The sequence below is a fragment of the Neoarius graeffei genome, chromosome 1 (genome assembly GCF_027579695.1).
Source record: "Neoarius graeffei isolate fNeoGra1 chromosome 1, fNeoGra1.pri, whole genome shotgun sequence".
Lineage (NCBI taxonomy): Eukaryota > Metazoa > Chordata > Actinopteri > Siluriformes > Ariidae > Neoarius > Neoarius graeffei.
The window spans coordinates 48,590,189-48,609,857 of record NC_083569.1 but is presented as its reverse complement, the minus strand read 5'-3'; the positions used below and the strand labels follow the sequence as shown (position 1 = coordinate 48,609,857).

The 19,669-nt window shown below is 38.8% G+C and overlaps 1 protein-coding gene across 2 annotated transcripts in view; it reads left to right on the top strand.

Moving 5' to 3' along the window:
* myom1b (myomesin 1b) overlaps positions 1–5,837 on the top strand; it is a 55,342-nt gene extending 49,505 nt beyond the window's left edge. For both annotated transcript variants that reach the window (XM_060933028.1, XM_060933020.1), the window contains 7 exons: positions 46–84; positions 417–522; positions 675–838; positions 946–982; positions 1,095–1,117; positions 1,238–1,293; positions 4,650–5,837. In XM_060933028.1, coding sequence (XP_060789011.1) covers positions 46–84; positions 417–522; positions 675–838; positions 946–982; positions 1,095–1,117; positions 1,238–1,293; positions 4,650–4,910 — 686 coding nt within the window. In that variant the 3' untranslated portion in view covers positions 4,911–5,837. The remainder of the gene's footprint in view (positions 1–45; positions 85–416; positions 523–674; positions 839–945; positions 983–1,094; positions 1,118–1,237; positions 1,294–4,649) is intronic.
* Positions 5,838–19,669: the final 13,832 nt, after the last annotated feature.

Genomic DNA, 19,669 nt, shown 5'->3' with positions numbered 1-19,669 from the left:
GATATAAAGAATGTAACCAGATAATTTCTTGACTCTGTTCTCCAGGATTCAAGGACCTGATGAACCAAGTGTTCAGCGTTATTGGTGAGATTGTTTGAATGTAAATAATGAAATTAAGTGTCTTTATAATGTACTTGGATTGAGGGTTAGACCAGCTGAAACAACAGAAAATAACTAATGAATTATTGTGATGTGTACAGTATATCTAAAAGTCAGATATGTTTCATAAATGGTATGAACATGAAAGTCAAATATTTATTATATTTCCAGAATAAGTAATGAACTCTAAAAATTTAGCACCACTGGCTTCGTTTCAACACAACTACACAATATTCACAAAAATCCTCACACACTTCTGTTTTGCTCATAACTCCATAACTGAGTTCAAATAAACCGTATGGCTTGTGTTTGTGCAGCAAACTCTTCCACTCCACTGAAGATCCAGAGCACTGAAGAGGGCATACGCCTCTACACGTTTGTCAGTTATTACAATGATGAACTACTCGTCACCTGGCAACACAAGTATGTGTGTGACTGGTGTTTTGTGTGTTTGTGTGTGTGTGTGTGGTTATGAACAATAGAAAAGGACAGAAGTAATGGTTTCTGTGTGTTTGCTGACGTACTATTGTCTGTACATTGTCTAAATGTGGGTATTAACACACTGTCTCATTTAGAGATTCTGCCATTGCCTTTACTGACCGAATTAAGAGCGGAGTGGTGGGTGAGCAGCTGTGGCTGCAGATCAGTGAACCCACAGAGAAAGACAAGGGAAAGTATGCCATTGAGTTCTTTGATGGGAAAGGAGGACTGAAAAGGACAATAGAGCTGGCAGGACAAGGTATCTATACACACACACACACAATTTTACTATACTGTTGGATTTTTGTTGAACCACAATACACTTATTTCACAATGTAATTCCCCCCCCCCTTTTCATAATTACAGCATATGATGATGCGTTTGCAGAATTCCAGAGACTGAAGTAAGTCACTCAATATGTCCTGTAAATGTTTAATTTACTATAATATGGATATGTATTTAATTCACTTATTTCACCTTATTTTTTCTCCTGTAACTGTTTTGTATGCTTACAGAGCTGCTGCCATTGCAGAAAGAAGTAAGTAGATGTATATGTGTATTTTAGTGCACACCACTCACGCAGAGAGAAAGACAGAAAGAGAGAGAGAGAGATCTGCTGAGCTGTGAACATATCTAATGTATTTCTTGTCTTCTTCAGATCGGGCTCGTGTAGCAGGAGGTCTGCCTGATGTGGTAACCATCCAGGAGGGCAAGGTACAAACTCAATGCAATTCAGGCTGAACTGAGAAGAAAAAAAACCCTAAAATCAGTCTTTATTCTCAAGATAAACCTTTATTCTAAAGTCAGTGATTATTATAAAATCAGCAGTTAGTAAAATCAATTATTAGATTAGATTAGACAGGATTAGACAGCCTTTATTGTCATTCAGTATGCAACAAGTGTACACAGAACAAAATTTCATTGCAATTTGGCTCAGCACAGAATTAAATATGAAAGTGTATTAAATTATGCAGCAGCAAAAATATTATAAAGTGCAATAGTATAAAGTGACCTGTGGAATTAGGAATTGTTCAAATATAAATAAAAGTTTAGAGTTTGGATTTGGAGTTCAGCAGTCTAGTGGCCTGGGGGGAAAGCTCTTTACAGAGCCTGGTGGTCCTGCACCGAATGCTGCGGAACCTCTTTCCAGAGGCCAGGAGGGAAAACAGTCCATAATGAGGGTGTGAGGGGTCACTGATGATGTTTTTGGCTCAGGACATGCAGCGCCAAGGTGCAATGTCCTGAATGGATGGAAGAGAAGTCCCAATGATTTTCTCATATTAGTCATTATTCTAACATTTAGTCTAAAATATTATTCTTATATTCTTAGATTATTCTGATTTTATTCTAAAACGAGCCTTTTTTATAGAATCACTGATTATTATATAATCAGCACTTAGTAAATTCAGTCATTATCAGTCATTTTTCTAAAATTTAATTTAAAATATTATTCTTAGATTCTTATATACTAGAGCAACTCAAAAAATTTGAATATTGTGAAAAAGTTCAATTTTTTAATTCAAAAAGGTAAACTTCCATGTATTCTGTATTCATTACACATAAAGTTAAATATTTCAAGCCTTTATTGTTTTAATTTTGATGATTATGGCTTATAGCTCATTAAAATCAGAAATCCAGTATCTCAAATTATTAGAATATTTCATTTCGAATTTGAGTAAAACAGTATAAATACCATGTATGTCTTGATCTAGTTCAGTACACACAATCACAATCATGGGGAAGACTGCTGACTTGACAGTTGTCCAGAAGACGATCATCGACACCCTCCACAAGGAGAATAAGCCATAGAAGGCCATTGCTGAAAAGGCTGGCTGGAAAAGGTGCACAAGCAACAGGGATGACTGCAGCCCTGAGAAGATTGTCAAGAAAAGTCGATTCAAGAACTTGAGAGAGCTTCACACGGAGTGGACTGAGGCTGGTGTCCATGCATCAAGCACCACCACGCACAGACATCTTCAGGAAAGGGGCCATAACTGTTGCATTCCAAATATCAAACCACTCTTGAACCAGAGACAACATCAGAAGCATCTTACCTGGGCTAAGGAGAGAAAAAACTGCACTGTTGCTCAGTGATCCAAAGTCCTCTTTTCAGATTAAACTAAATTTTGCATTTCATTTGGAAATCAAGGTCCTAGAATCTGGAGGAAGAGTGGGGAGGCACAGAATCCAAGGTGTTTGAAGTCCAGTATGAAGTTTCTGCAGTCTGTGATGATTTGGTGTGCCATGTCATCTGCTGGTGTTGGTCCACTGTATTTTATCAAGTCCAAAGTCAACACAGCCATCTACCAGGAGATTTTAGAGCACTTCATGCTTCCATATGTTGACAAGCTTTATGGAGATGCTAATTTCCTTTCCCAGCAGGACTTGGCACCTGCCCACAGTGCCAAAACTACCAAATGGTTTGTTGACCATGACATTACTGTGCATGATTGGCCAGCCAACTAGCCTGACCTGAACTCCATAGAGAATCTTTGGAGTATGGGTAAGCTGAAGATGAGAAACATCCGGCCCAAAAATACAGGTGAGCTGAAGGCCACTATCAAAGCAACCTGGGCTTCAGTATCACCTCAGCAGTGCCACAGGCTGATCACCTCTATGCCATGGTGCACTGATGCAGTAATTCTTGGTAAAGGAGACCCAACCAAGTATTAAGGGTATAAATGAACATACTTTTCAGAAGTTTGACATTTCTGTCTTGTTCTTAAAATCAGTCATTATTCTATAAGGTGTTATTGTAAAATTAGCCACCCTCCGCAGCAGAACACATTATCAATTTATTTAGCTCAAGTTATCCATTGTACACACTTATGCTTCTTTGAAGATTCATTGCTGGTTAATAGATGTAGATTTCTCAAAAGCTTTTACTTGGAACCTTTTCTGAAACCCTCTATTGTAAAGTTAAGAGACCATAGCAGTATAACAGTAAGAAATGAAAGCCAAATAAAACACGTTTTTAACATGTTTAATGTGTTTTATAATTGCTAATGTGTCCAGTCTTGGAACATGCTATTTTGGGCATTTCTACTTTTGTCCACTAGGTGGAGATATGCGTCTTTTCAGTCTTTTCATCTCTAGACAGAAAGGGAGAAGACTTCCACAAATGTTATAAAAAGAGTTTACCAGTTAGACACCTATCTTAAAAATGGTCCCAAATGTGAGGAGGAGATTGCAGTGGAAAAAGCACACACCTCCACAATTTGGAATTGTTTTGGTGTTCTTTTAGCCTGAGACATTTTGCTGAAAAATTTCTATTATGTTGAGAGTGGTCTCTTCCAGGATAGTCCCATTGTCAAAGCATGAGAGCTCGCTGAATGGTTCAGTGAGTTTGAAAAATCATGTAAAATATATGCTATGGCCTTCACAGTCACCAGATCTCGACCTAATTAAGCACCAATAGCAGATTTTGGAACAACATGCTAACACGCACTCTCCACCCTTTGAAAAAATGAGGGATTTTTTTTTTTTGGACGAGTGTTCATCCTTGCAGTCCACTTCTTCCAGAGACTTGTAGAATATGTGCCAAGATGTATTGAATCTTTTCTGGTGTCTTGTAACTCATGAGAGACCTTGCTCAGACTCGTTTACATTGCAGGCATTTAGCAAACGCTCTTATCCAGAGCGACGTACAATGTACCCAGAGCAGTCTGGGGAACAGTTGGGGGTTAGGTGCCTTGCTCAAGGACTCTTAAGCCATTCCTGCTGGTCCAAGGAATCAAACCAATTACCTTTTGGTCCCAAAGCTGCTTCTCTAACCTTTAGGCTATGGTTTCCTCCAATAAATAATTCCATTGTGATTTATCACCTGTCCGTATATTGGAATCAGATTGATGCCTATATTATCCAGCCCTGGTTCTACAGACATTGTTTGTTTCTCTAAGGAAGCTGAAGACGGATCCACAGTGTGTAGCTACAGCTACATGTTCATATATTCTAGTACTTTCTATGATTTGATTTTCTCTGGGTAAATTCTAAAAATGTAAACTTTACCATAGTTTTCCCTCACAAATATAAAAAAAAATAACAATGTCATCTTGATATCTTTCCTCCAGGCCCTGAATCTGACATGCAATATCTCAGGAAACCCTGCGCCTGAGGTGACCTGGCTGAAAAACGACAGAGAAATGGTGTCTGACGATCACTTTGTCCTCAAGTTCGAGTCTGGCAAGTTTGCCAGCTTCACCATCACCAGCGTAAACACAAGTGACTCGGGAAAATACAGCATCTTGGTGAAGAACAAGTACGGCACAGAGAGCGGCGACTTCACCGTAAGTGTCTTCATCCCTGATGAGATGCCTGTCAAGAAAAAGTAGAAAACAACAAACACAACTGGGATTACAATAAAGAGCAAGTAAATATGTACAAATGTTGAGACAAACAGAACCGGTTAATAAATGCCTTCTTAAAAGTGAGCTAAAATATTTTAACTACTATTCTACCAAGCATTCAGAAAGCCTCATTACAGTCAGGTGGTCAACTTTTTAGGGGTATTTTCACTTTGGAAAGTGTTACAGAATGGTGCTAAAATATATTAAAGGTTGAAAATGGAAAAAAACTCTTGGTCCAATTGCTTCCCCAAACCACCAAGTTACCCCAGAATAACATGTAGAAAAACTGTAATCAGTGCTTTATTATATGTATAGGGTTAGTAGTGCTTAGTAACATCATGCTTTATGGCTGAGGTTCCCTTAATCAGTAATCAGTATTCAGCGGTTCCTATAGTCAAGATTCTACAGCTAATTAGCACAAAGTGTCCTCATTGACCGAATCTGGAAATGTCCTCATGGCATCACTGAACTTCTGTCTCAAAACTGTTATCTATAGTGTGATCTAACTCAGGACTAGGAGCAGCACTTTAGTTTTAGTCAATAATTATGTTGTGTCTGAATTGCTTTATTGTAAAAGACCTGCAACACTGATGTAAGCATGAAAGCTTTGGTATGAAGAGATAGTGAGCTCTCTGAATATCTGATATGTTTCATTTAGTTAGGAATATTTCTATTATAAGCCACTGATGTGTCTTGTCATTAATAAATCACTGCATGTTAATTATGGCTACACATCCTGTCACGTTTGAGTGGATATAACATCTCACAAACTGCACCTCTTCCTGGACACTGCATAGAAATTGTGATATCACATTTCACTGTGTTAATGTTTTGGCACCACTTCCTGTGTCACTCCAAGATGATGATGATGTCACTCTCCTGTTTCCAATAAACAGAGTACATATTCCTTCACGCCCCTCTCTGTGTCTCTGTCACTTTGCTCTCCTCCACTTCTCTACTCCTCCACCTCACTCTCATCCCTCACTCATGTTCCTGCTGTGGATGAAGTTCCCATAGATACCTGAGCAGAGCTTTATCAATGCCATACAGTTGTTTTCTTACACACACACACACACACACACACACACAGAATAAGAAACAATTTGCTTCAATATTGTAATGAATTGTGATTAGGGTAAAAGTTTTTTCTGTCTTTTCTTTTGTCTAATGATTAATTTTTGGAACCACCATATCAAGACATTTTTCCCTGTAAGAAAAAAATATATCGCAACCTTCAAAATACACTCACCGGCCACTTTATTAGGTACACCATGCTAGTAATGGGTTGGACCCCCTTTTGCCTTCAGAACTGCCTCAATTCTTCGTGGCATAGATTCAACAAGGTGCTGGAAGCATTCCTCAGAGAGTTTGGTCCATATTGACATGATGGCATCACACAGTTGGCGCAGATTTGTCGGCTGCACATCCATGATGCGAATCTCCCGTTCCACCACATCCCAAAGATGCTCTATTGGATTGAGATCTGGTGACTGTGGAGGCCATTTGAGTACAGTGAACTCATTGTCATGTTCAAGAAACCAGTCTGAGATGATTCCAGCTTTATGACATGGCGCATTATCCTGCTGAAAGTAGCCATCAGAAGTTGGGTACATTGTGGTCATAAAGGGATGGACATGGTCAGCAACAATACTCAGGTAGGCTGTGGCGTTGCAACGATGCTCAATTGGTACCAAGGGGCCCAAAGAGTGCCAAGAAAATATTCCCCACACCATTACACCACCACCACCAGCCTGAACCGTTGATACAAGGCAGGATGGATCCATGCTTTCATGTTGTTGACGCCAAATTCTGACCCTACCATTCGAATGTCGCAGCAGAAATCGAGACTCATCAGACCAGGCAACGTTTTTCCAATCTTCTATTGTCCAATTTCGATGAGCTTGTGCAAATTGTAGCCTCAGTTTCCTGTTCTTAGCTGAAAGGAGTGGCACCCGGCGTGGTCTTCTGCTGCTGTAGCCCATCTGCCTCAAAGTTCGACGTACTGTGCGTTCAGAGATGCTCTTCTGCCTACCTTGGTTGTAACGGGTGGTTATTTGAGTCACTGTTGCCTTTCTATCAGCTCGAACCAGTCTGGCCATTCTCCTCTGACCTCTGGCATCAACAAGGCATTTCCGCCCACAGAACTGCCGCTCACTGGATATTTTTTCTTTTTCGGACCATTCTCTGTAAACCCTAGAGATGGTTGTGCGTGAAAATCCCAGTAGATCAGCAGTTTCTGAAATACTCAGACCAGCCCTTCTGGCACCAACAACCATGCCACGTTCAAAGTCACTCAAATCACCTTTCTTCCCCATACTGATGCTCGGTTTGAACTGCAGGAGATTGTCTTGACCATGTCTACATGCCTAAATGCACGGAGTTGCCGCCATGTGATTGGCTGATTAGAAATTAAGTGTTAACGAGCAGTTGGACAGGTGTACCTAATAAAGTGGCCGGTGAGTGTATGTTACAGATGACTTTCACATTCTAACACCTCTCAACATTGTACATAATAATATACTACAGAAAATACAGGTGATGAGTATTATCAATACATTTAAATAAGGTCAATCCATGTTATTTAAAACTTGCCACCAAGTGTGGAAATCTACAGAGCAACTGTACTTGATTAAAAGTATGGGTAGTCTACTCAATTACTAATAGAAACATTGAGACAAAAATCTACTTGAGTGAAAGTTAAAAAAAAACATTAAAATATTCAAGAGTAACAGTAAATATTTTTGACACCAAAATTTCACAACGCAAATGTGACTTTTTTTTTTTTAAAACTGATCAACATTCCAATGCTGTTGAAATGAATGCTATGTTGGCATTAACAACAAAACAAAACTAGTGAGCAAATTTACAAAACCTTAAGCTGACTTACAGTACCTTGACATGCTTCTTTAGATTTGATGGCATATGGTCTTTCCTAAATTAGCACAGCTATGCATGGTTTCATTTGACATTGACGTGGATTTGATTTTAAACAAAATTTAAAAAGTGATAGCAGCTGGGGGGCGGCACAGTGGTGTAGTGGTTAGCGCTGTCGCCTCACAGCAAGAAGGTCCTGGGTTCGAGCCCCGGGGCCGGCGAGGGCCTTTCTGTGTGGAGTTTGCATGTTCTCCCCGCGTCCGCGTGGGTTTTCTCCGGGTGCTCCGGTTTCCCCCACAGTCCAAAGACATGCAGGTTAGGTTAACTGGTGACTCTAAATTGACTGTAGGTGTGAGTGTGAATGGTTGTCTGTGTCTATGTGTCAGCCCTGTGATGACCTGGTGACTTGTCCAGGGTGTACCCCGCCTTTCGCCCGTAGTCAGCTGGATAGGCTCCAGCTTGCCTGCGACCCTGTAGAAGGATAAAGCGGCTAGAGATGATGAGATAGCAGCTGGGCAAAAAAAAAAATTAAGATTTTTAACATTTAAGATTTTTAACATTTAAGATTTTTAAAGCTGTACTACCTTTCAGATTTTTCAAGTTTAGGTCATAAAAAGAATTTTCCATGACACCCAATTATTTTTTGTTTAGTGGACCGAAAGCTCCTGAATTCAAATCACAGACTTCCAATTTTATTAGTTTTTTTTTTTTAAATAGAACAATTAATGAATTTAGGGCCATGTGGCCCTAAATTCTCCGCTATTCTTTCCTGCTTCACCATGACCCAATTCAAGATACAGTGTCATGCATCACATGGTGGGCTTTCCCCGTTCGCGCAAGGCATTGTGGGATACAAATTTGAAACAGGAGAGAAAAATGGAGCATGCAAATGAAACGTGAAAGACCGACTACAGTAACAGATAGCGAGAAGAAAAGACGTTATGTTGTGAAGGAAATGAAACGCGGGTCCAAACTAATAAATATCGGTGGTCAGCGAGCACCTCGGTGTGATCAGCTGTTCGTTTAGCATAACATACAGTAGCAGTCAAAAGTTTGGACACATCTACTCATTCATAGGTTTTTCTGTTTGATTATTTTCTTCACTGTAGAACAATACTGAAGACATCAAAACTATAAAGTAACATATGGAACAGATATAGAATTATGTGGTAAACAAAAAAGTGTTAAAAATACCAAAATATGTTTCATATTTTAGATTTTTCAGTGTAACCAGTGTTTACTTTGATGACGCTTTACACACTATTAGCATTATCTTAACCAGTTTCATGAGGGAGTCACCTGGAATGCTTTTCAATTAACAGTTATGCCTTGTCAAAAGTTAATTAGTGCAATTTCTTGCCTTCTTAATGCATTTGAGATCAAACAGTAAATAGTAAATAAAAATACAGTAAATAGCTCTATTCCACAACTGTAGTAATCCATATTATGTCAAGAACCGCTCGACTAAGTAAAGAGAAACAATATCCATCATTACTTTAAGGCATGAAATGTATTTTAATTAATAAAAATAAAAAAACCACAGAATTAGAAGATGCATCCAAAATTTTGATTGGTACTGCATTCAAGCCACTCAGTTTACATAACGTGCAAATGACTGCAAATATGAGGCAATATACTTTCAGCAACATGCAAATTATCCAGATATGCAAAAACAGACCAATAACCACAAATCAGAAACATCTCATCTCATTATCTGTAGCCGCTTTATCCTTCTACAGGGTCGCAGGCAAGCTGGAGCCTATCCCAGCTGACTACGGGCGAAAGGCGGGGTACACCCTGGACAAGTCGCCAGGTCATCACAGGGCTGACACATAGACACAGACAACCATTCACACTCACATTCACACCTACGGTCAATTTAGAGTCACCAGTTAACCTAACCTGCATGTCTTTGGACTGTGGGGGAAACCGGAGCACCCGGAGGAAACCCACGCGGACACGGGGAGAACATGCAAACTCCGCACAGAAAGGCCCTCGCCGGCCCCGGGGCTCGAACCCAGGACCTTCTTGCTGTGAGGCGACAGCGCTAACCACTACACCACCGTGCCGCCCCAAATCAGAAACAATGTGATGTAATATTTTACTGCAAAAATAACTATAGTAGTGCAAGTAGAAAAGGATAGCACATCCGGACATGGAATTGTGTCTGTTTAAATAGACTCCATGGGGTGCTGGGGTTGAGACCCTATGTGAGTTTGTTAAGAAGCTGGAGGGCTACAGGAAGGAAGGTGTGGCAATTGCGTATAGTGCAGGTGGTGATAGCAGTTTGGTGAAAAGGTGATAACCTGGGTGGGTGGAATCAGGAGTAATCTTTCCAGCTCTCTTCTTTGCCCTATTGGTGAACAGGTCTCTTATTGATAGGAGCTGACAGCTGATCTGGGGGATGCCATTGGAAATCAGCCCCCATAAAGTTCCAGGTTATTCCTGGCACACCAAGTGGAGAGATGACCCACATTTTTGTGATAGGACAGCTCATTGTTATTGGAGATGAGTCCCACTACTGTTGTGTCATCTGCAAACTTTAAGATTTTGATGGAACTGTCGACAGAGATACAGTCACTTGTGTAGAGTGAAATCAGGAGAGGTGAGAGGACATACACCTGTGGTGATCCTATACTAATGAACATAAATTCAGACAGGTGGAGCCCAGCCTCACGTATTGCATCCTATTTGACAGGAAGTTGGAAATCCACTGGCAGGTGTTGTGGGGTACAGCTGGCTAAATTAGATTGCTGTGAAGCAGCAATCTAATTTTCAAGTCTTAAAAACCACCATCAGACCCCACCCTCATGCCAACAAATTATTTGGAAGGTTCCAGAAAAAAAAGCCTTTTCTTTCAGTTAACCACAAACATTAGCACCTGAAGTTTGCGAAATGTTACTATAACTTTGAGTGGAACCGTGTTCTATGGTTTGATGAAACAACAATGGAGCTTTTTGGAAATAAACACTCAAGGTGGGTTTGGTGTAAAAAAAAAAGGATGGCTATACTAAAAAGAACCCGATCCCAGCTGCAAAATATGGTGGAAGTTCTGTGATGTTTTGGGGCTGTTTTTCCTCCAAACACCCTGGAAACCTTGTTAGGGTACATGGCATCATGGGCTCCATGAAATACGAAGACATTTTAAATCAAAATCTGGCTGCTTTTGCCAGGAAACTAAAACTGGGTAATTGTTGGATCTTCCAGCTGGATAATGATCCAAATAAACACAAAAATGGTTAACTGACCACAGAATAAAACTTCAGCCATGGCCATCTCAGTCCCCTGACCTGAACCCCATTGAAAACCTGTGGGGTGAGCTGAAGAGGAGAGTGCACAAGAGAGGGCCAAGGACTCTTGATGATCTGGAGAGATTGTGTAAAGAGGAATGGTCTTTATAATAATTGTGGAAGGTACTGTATGTTCAGCTTAGATATGAACATCAATCAGTGTATGTGTATGTCAGAATAAACTGGGTGTTTCTGTATGTACAGACATCAGTCAGATATCTGATTCCATTTAAACACACCAAAGAAATACCCAGCTCAAATCTGAGCTTTTCAATTAAGACTTACATTTTTGTCACACAAATCTAGAAAATTTAGTGTGTGGTTAGCAGGTATGAAGTAAATATTAAACCAAACATTGAGCCTCATTTATCAAGCTGGATACAGACAAGTTTATTCATAAATTGTTCATGCGAGTGTTTACACAAGAAATTTGGTATTCATAAAAATCTCATAATCTCAAAAGTATTTATATCCAACTTCTGCTCCTGAGAGTGTATAAATTTACAGTATGAGAAGCCTTACTGTGTTTACAGCATAAGAAGACTAAATAATGTAAATCTCATATTGATCAACTTAAAATCTTGTAAATTTGATGGATTACTGCACCTTTATAGTTATATGGATTATACTATTGAGTTTAAATTGCTTATTTTTATAATGTTTGCATCATTTAGCAGACCTCTTGATCCAGAGTGACTTACAGAAAAGTTTTAGAGTCTCTATCAGAAACACATCATGCTGTTTCACTAGGTCAGGGGAAAAGATACCATCAAAAACAGTTTGTGAAATCCAGTCATCTTGTATTATTGGAATTAATGAAAGTTTACAAAAAATAAAGAAAGAGGCAACACAAGCCCATGAATTAAGACAAGTGAAATTAATCATTAAATTATGACAAAATAAATGCTACCATATAAAAAGACGACAGGCTGCTCTGTCTGCCATAAGCCATAAGATAACCAAATGCCTCAGCTCATGGAAGTGTTTGCTTATTATAGTAATATTATTTATTACAAGTCAAAATAGGGCAGCACGGTGGTGTAGTGGTTAGCACTGTCGCCTCACAGCAAGAAGGTCCTGGGTTCAAGCCCAGCAGCCAGTGAGGGCCTTTCTGTGTGGAGTTTGCATGTTCTCCACGCATCTGCATGGGTTTCCTCTGGGTGCTCCGTTTCCCCCCCCCCAGTCCAAAGACATGCGGGTTAGGCTAATTGGTGGCTCTAAATTGACCGTAGGTGTGAATGGTTGTTTATCTCTGTGTCAGCCCTGTGATAACCTGGTGACTTGTCCAGGGTGTACTCTGCCTCTCACCCATTGTCAGCTGGGATAGGCTCTAGCCTGCCTGTGACCCTGTAGAATCAAATCAAATCAAGTTTATTTGTATAGCGCTTTTAACAATAAACATTGTTGCAAAGCAGCTTTACAGAATTTGAACGACTTAAAACATGAGCTAATTTTATCCCTAATCTATCCCCAGAACAGGATAAGCAGCTACAGATAATGGACAAGTCAAAATAATTTCCATTTTTGCCTTTTAGTCTTTGCCCTCATCAGATGCGCAGCTTGTGAACAGGCAAGGCAGACAACTGCTTGGGGCCCCCCGAGAGTCGGGGCCCGAGGGCTTATTTATTTTGTTTTTTATTGTTCTTTACCATTGTATTTTCACATTTGGAATTTAAAAAACTTTGGTTTCATACAATTTTCGTTGGTGTCAGATTATTTATAACATATTGGTGATGAACACTAGTCAGAAGGGCCCCCTGGAAATTTTTGCTTGGGGCCACAACAGACTCTATAATTGCCTCTGGCCCTCATTGTTCATTTCGTGCTCCCAGCTGCCTGTACGCTTGAACTTTTATGGACATTTGTGGGCATCACTACAAGTAAATGAGCTGTGTCACCCATAAAGTATGAGTGCTCAACGTACCCATGCGAGTATGAAGAAAATCAGTTTTTCTGAAACTTTTGTAAATCTGGTCTAATTTTATTTCGGTTTGGCTTATGCAAACATTTACACACAACTTTACAAAAAGGTTGAAAAGCAAACTGAATATATTTCTAATGCTTGTGTCCTCACTTCACCAGTTGGAAGTCATAGAGAACATGGGTGACCTGGGTGTAGTTTCATATCTGACTGATGAACATGGCAATGTGGTGATTGGACCAACAGATTGTTTATCTAAGCCTCTAACACCAAACAAATCAAAACCAGCTACACCTACTACACCAACTCTAAAGCCTGCTTCCACAACATCTCTCTCTCCAACATCATCTCCCCCATCAGAGGAGAAATACAAGAAGAAGGCAACAGATGAGAAAAAGAGAGAGAAAAAGAAAGTGATGAAGAGGAAAGGTAAGATGTCAAAGATGTTAATTATTTCCGCTGTTCATATGTGCAGCATAATCTATATAGGTTATATAGTAAATGAGCAGTGAAAACGTATTAATCTGTCACAGTGCAGAGTTCTAACCAGTGCTGTTTTACCCAGACTCTGTTATTCTGAAACTCCCTACTGAAGAGGCGGAGTCACATGAGCCCACTCCCACAATGACACCTGCTACACCTGGAACAGAAACCACACCTCTCCCTGATCCAGAACCTGAGGCATTAGTGGATGCATGAGGGCTAGTGAAAGAGGAAGTTGATTAGAGTAAAATGTCACCTATTTAGTTACTAATGGCGAGGAATTTGTCTCAGATTGCATCAGTGATAACTAACAAGTTTAATCAGATTGAAAGAAAAGGAACTTTAATATTTATCTGGAGACGGATTTTCTTTGTGCCTGTGCATGTGCGCTTAAATGGTATGAGGTGTTAAAGCGCACTGTTATAAGTCTCTGCTAAGTACATTTCACTACAGTAGAGGAGAATCCCAGATTGTAGTAGATTTATAAATGCATGAGTGAAACACTTTCTTTTGAGTCATTGATTCATACATTATTAAATAAACATTATGACTGATGGAGAAAAGTCTTTATGTTGAGTGAATGTGAATATAAAGTTGATTGAATTCATTCTGTTTTAAAATGAATGTGAAAAACAGATGTGACAAATTTCCTGACATTTGTACATAGGTAAAATGAAATAGGTACTGTATATCACATGAGTGTATGTGTCTGAATGACTGTCTCGCTCAGTTATGGTATCCTTATAACAATAGACTGGATAAGTAGTCTCAGTTAAGTGGTAAAGAAGATTGTTCACCCCTTTGTGCCAAAATTTGTGAGTGAATTGCTACTCAATTCAAAAAGAACATTTTTCAACGCAAGATTGCAGATAATTTAGGTCTTTCAAAATCTACAGTACATAATGTTGTGAAAAGATTCAGGGAATTCAGAGATATCTCAGTGCGTAAAGGGTAAGGTCGGAAACCACTGTTGAATATGCGTGACCTTCAAGCCCTTAGGTGGCACTGCTTGAGGAACCGTCATGCTAATGTGACAAATACAGACACATGGACTTACTTCATAAAACTGTTGTCACTTAACACAGTCCACCTCTGCATCCAGAAAAGCAACCTGAAACTGTATCACACAATGAAGAAACCATTCATTAGTTGTATGCAGAAACACTGCCAATTTCTCTGGGCCTGAATTCATCTCAGATGGACTGAAAGACAGTGGAAACATTTGTTGTGGTCAGATGGGTCCACATTCCAGCTTATTTTCAGGAAAATTGGATGTCGAGTTCTCAGTGCCAAAGGTGAACATGACCATCCAGTTTGTTATCAAAAAAAGGTGCAAAAGCCAGCATCTGTGATGGTATGGAATGCATCACTGCCCATGGCATGGGTGAGTTGCATGTATGTGAAGGTACCATTGACACAGAGGCATATTTTGGGATTTTAGAGAGACATACTGTCATCAAAGTAACATCCCTTCCAGGGAAGTCCATCCTTGTGTCCGAAATCGCTCCCTACTCACTATACAGTGGACGATACAGTGGTGCTTGAAAGTTTGTGAACCCTTTAGAATTTTCTATATTTCTGCCTAAATATGACCTAAAACATCATCAGATTTTCACACAAGCCCTAAAGTAGATAAAGAGAACCCAGTTAAACAAATGAGACAAAAATATACTCTGTCATTTATTTATTGAGGAAAATGATCCAAAATTACATATCTGTGAGTGGCAAAAGTATGTGAACCTCTAGGATTAGCAGTTAATTTGAAGGTGAAATTAGAGTCAGGTGTTTTCAATCAATGGGATGACAATCAGGTGTGAGTGGGCACCCTGTTTTAGTTAAAGAGCAGGGATCTATCAAAGTCTGATCTTCACAACACGTTTGTGGAAGTGTATCATGACACGAACAAAGGAGATTTCTGAGGACCTCAGATAAAGCGTTGTTGACACTCATCAGGCTGGAAAAGGTTACAAAACCATCTCTAAAGAGTTTGGACTCCACCAATCCACAGTCAGACAGATTGTGTACAAATGGAAGAAATTCAAGACCATTGTTACCCTCCCCAGGAGTGGTCAACCAACAAAGATCGCTCCAAGAGCAAGGCATGTAATAGTCGGTGAGGTCACAAAGGACCCCAGGGTAACTTCTAAGCAACTGAAAGCCTCTCTCACATTGGCTAATGTTAATGTTCATGAATCCACCATCAGGAGAACAGTGAACAACAAATGGTGTGCATGGCAGGGTTGCAAGGAGAAAGCCACTGCTCTCCAAAAAAAACATTGCTGCTCGTTTGCAGTTTGATCACGTGGACAAGCCAGAAGCCTATTGGAAAAATGTTTTGTGGATGGATGAGACCACAAAAATAGAACTTTTTGGTTTAAATGAGAAGCATTATGTTTGGAGAAAGGAAAACACTGCATTCCAGCATAAGAACCTTATCCCATCTGTGAAACATGGTGGTGGTGGTGGTATCATGATTTGGGCCTGTTTTGCTGCATCTGGGCCAGGATGGCTTGCCATCATTGATGAAACAATGAATTCTGAATTATACCAGCAAATTCTAAAGGAAAATGTCAGGACATCTGTCCATGAACTGAATCTCAAGAGAAGGTGGGTCATACAGCAAGACAACGACCCTAAGCACACAAGTCGTTCTACCAAAGAATGGTTAATGAAGAATAAAGTTCATGTTTTGGAATGGCCAAGTCAAAGTCCTGACCTTAATCCAATCAAAATGTTGTGGAAGGACCTGAAGCGAGCAGTTCATGTGAGGAAACCCACCAACATCCCAGAGTTGAAGCTGTTCTGTACAGAGGAATGGGCTAAAATTCCTCCAAGCCGGTGTGCAGGACTGATCAACAGTTACTGCAAACATTTAGTTGCAGTTATTGCTGCACAAGGGGGTCACACCAGATACTGAAAGCAAAGGTTCACATACTTTTGCCACTCACAGATATGTAATATTGGATCATTTTCCTCAATAAATAAATGAGCAAGTATAATATTTTTGTCTCATTTGTTTAACTGGGTTCTCTTTATCTACTTTTAGGACTTGTGTGAAAATCTGATGATGTTTTAGGTCATATTTAGGCAGAAATATAGAAAATTCTAAAGGGCTCACAAAGTTTCAAGTACCACTGTATAGTGAGGATGCTATTTTGTAGTGCTGTCCGAAACGATAGTGATGATTATTACACCCTATATAGTGCACCGGTACATTTCCAAGCAATATGAAAATAGCAAAAGTAATTCCATTGTATAAATCTGGGGACAAACACAACTTCACAAATTACAGACCTGTTTCTTTACTTCCTCAATTATCCAAAATTCTTGAAAAACTATTCAATAACAGATTAGATAAATTCATTGAAAAATACAAACTACTCAGTGATAGTCAATATGGATTTAGAGCAAATAGATCAACAGAGATGGCACTAATAGAATCAGTTGAAGAAATCAGTAACTCTATAGATGATATGTCGCTGGGATATTTATTGATCTTCAAAAAGCTTTTGATACTATTAATCATGATATATTAATTAATAAGATGGAACAATATGGGATAAGGGGAGTTGTATTAAATCGGATAAAAAGTTATTTGAGCAACAGGACACAATTTGTGAAGTTGGGTGACTGTCTCAACTCGTTTGAATATTGATTGTGGTGTCCCTCAGGGGTCAGTATTGGGTCCTAAACTGTTTATTCTTTATATAAATGATATGTGCAATGTATCAAAGATATTTAAGATGGTATTATTTGCAAATGACACAAATATGTTTTGTTCTGGAACAAATTTACATGAGTTAGAAAACAATCTCTTCAGAATTGTCTAGGTTAAAAAGTTGGTTTGATCGAAATAAATTATCATTAAATCTGTTGAAAACAAAAATCATGTTATTTAATAATTATAAAATAAATCGGGCAATAAATGTACAGGTAGATGGTGTTGATATTGAAAAAGTTTCTAATAATAAATTTCTTGGGGTAATAATAGATGATAGAATTAATTGGAAATCACATATAAAATACATACTAATGAATCTATCAAGAAGCATATCTGTGTTGAGTAAAGCTAAGCACGTCCTGGACTATAATTCACTCCGCATTCTTTACTGTTCCCTGGTTTTACCGTACTTAAATTACTGTTCAGTGGTGTGGGGAAATACATATAAATGTTCACTTCATGCAATAACTATACTTCAAAAAAAAGCTATAAGAATAATTCATAGTGCTGGTTACCGAGATCATACTAATTCACTATTCTTAAATTCAAAATGTTTAAAATTCAGGGATATTATAGAATATAAAACTGCCTTAGTAATGTACAAAGTAAGGAATTATAAAGTACCAATGAATATCCAAATAATGTTCTCGGATAGAGAGGGGGGCTATAATTTTAGGGGGAAATTGAAATTTAAAATTCGCAGTGCTAGGACAACATTAAAAATGTTCAGTATCTCTATTTGTGGAGTAAAGCTATGGAACAGTTTGAATGTGGAGCTCATGAAATGTACAACTATAAACCAATTCAAAAAAAGGTATAAGGAACAGATCTTTATGAGGTATAGGGAGGAGGAATTACAATAACATGCTATTGATAATATAAGTGTATATATGTGGGTATGGGTACATACGGATAAAAAGTGAGTATTTGTGTGTGTGTGTGTGTGTGTGTGTGTGTGTGTGTGTGTGTAATTGTATATAATATATAAGCATAATATGCATAATTATGATATGGGTGTCTGTATATGTATGGATGTGTATAGTTATAGGTATGTGTATATGTATGTACTGTATATATGTATTGTATGTGTGTATATATGCATAAGTATTTGTATATATGATTTGGTCGATATTATACCATGTTGGTATGTCTTGGTATGTTGGTATGTTTTTTTGTTGATTTTGCTTTCTTTTGTGTATATATAGTTTATTATGGTGGAAAGTGACGTTTGATTAACGGTGGTATAGAGGGTTAGGATTTGATAAGTTATTTACTTCTTCCTAATCCTTTCCAAACATTATTATGTTATTGCCTTGTAGCTACGCTATTCTGTTTATGACGATGTTTTGATGATTGCATTTTTTATTTGTATTTTTTGTTGTTTTTTTGTTTGTTTTTATATCTTTTTTTACTGTTCAGAATCAATCAATCAATCAAAGTACCCCACAATGCATCACGAAAAGTAGTGTACAACCGATGGTCACTAACCAAGCAATATATCCCATCATGCATTGAAGTCACACTGAAAGAAATCAAATTAAAAGTCTCAAATTTGATTTAATAAAAGGCAGCAGCAAAGAAGAAAGTATTCAGCCTTGATTTAAAAGAACTGAAAGATGCAGGTACTTTGTATTGATTAATGTGGGAAATGTGCTCAGTATAAGATGTATTTATCACAAAAATACATGCATGTATTTATTATTTTGAAAACCCACCAGCCGGCTGATATGGCATGTTTTAATCGTGCGACAGTAATGATGTAAATACCAGCATGATGGACTAGTGTCCAAAAGCGTTTTTTCATTTTACCAATGAGCTCACTATATAGTCCTCTATATAGTAATTCCCTATGTAGGGAGTAGGGAGTAGTGAACGAGTGAGCGATTTCGGACACAGGGCATGCTTATTTCAGTAGAACAATGGCAAGTCTCATTCTGCATGGGCTAAAACAGTATGACTTCATAGACACAGAGTGCATGTGCTTGACTGGTCTGCTGCCAGTCCAGATCTGTCTCCTCTTGAGAATGCATGGCACATCATGAAGAAGAGAATCAGACAATGGCAAACACGATCTGTGGAGCAGCAGAAGTCTTGTATCAAGCAAGAATGGACAAAAATTCCAAATGCAAAACTGCAACAATTAGCATCCTCAGATCCCATAAGATTAAAAAGTGTTATTAAAGGAAAGGTGATGTAACACAATGGTACTAATGCCTCTGTCCCAACTTTTGTTTTTGTTTTTTTGAGTGTGTTGCAGGCATCAAATTCTAACTTCATTTATATTTACAAAATACAATTAAGTTGGTCAGTAAAACTATTGCCCTGTGATGACCTGGCGACTAGTCCAGGGTGTGCCCCGCCTCTCGCCCGTAGTCAGCTGGGATAGGCTCCAGCTTGCCTGCGACCCTGTAGAACAGGATAAAGTGGCTAGAGATAATGAGATGAGATGAGTAAA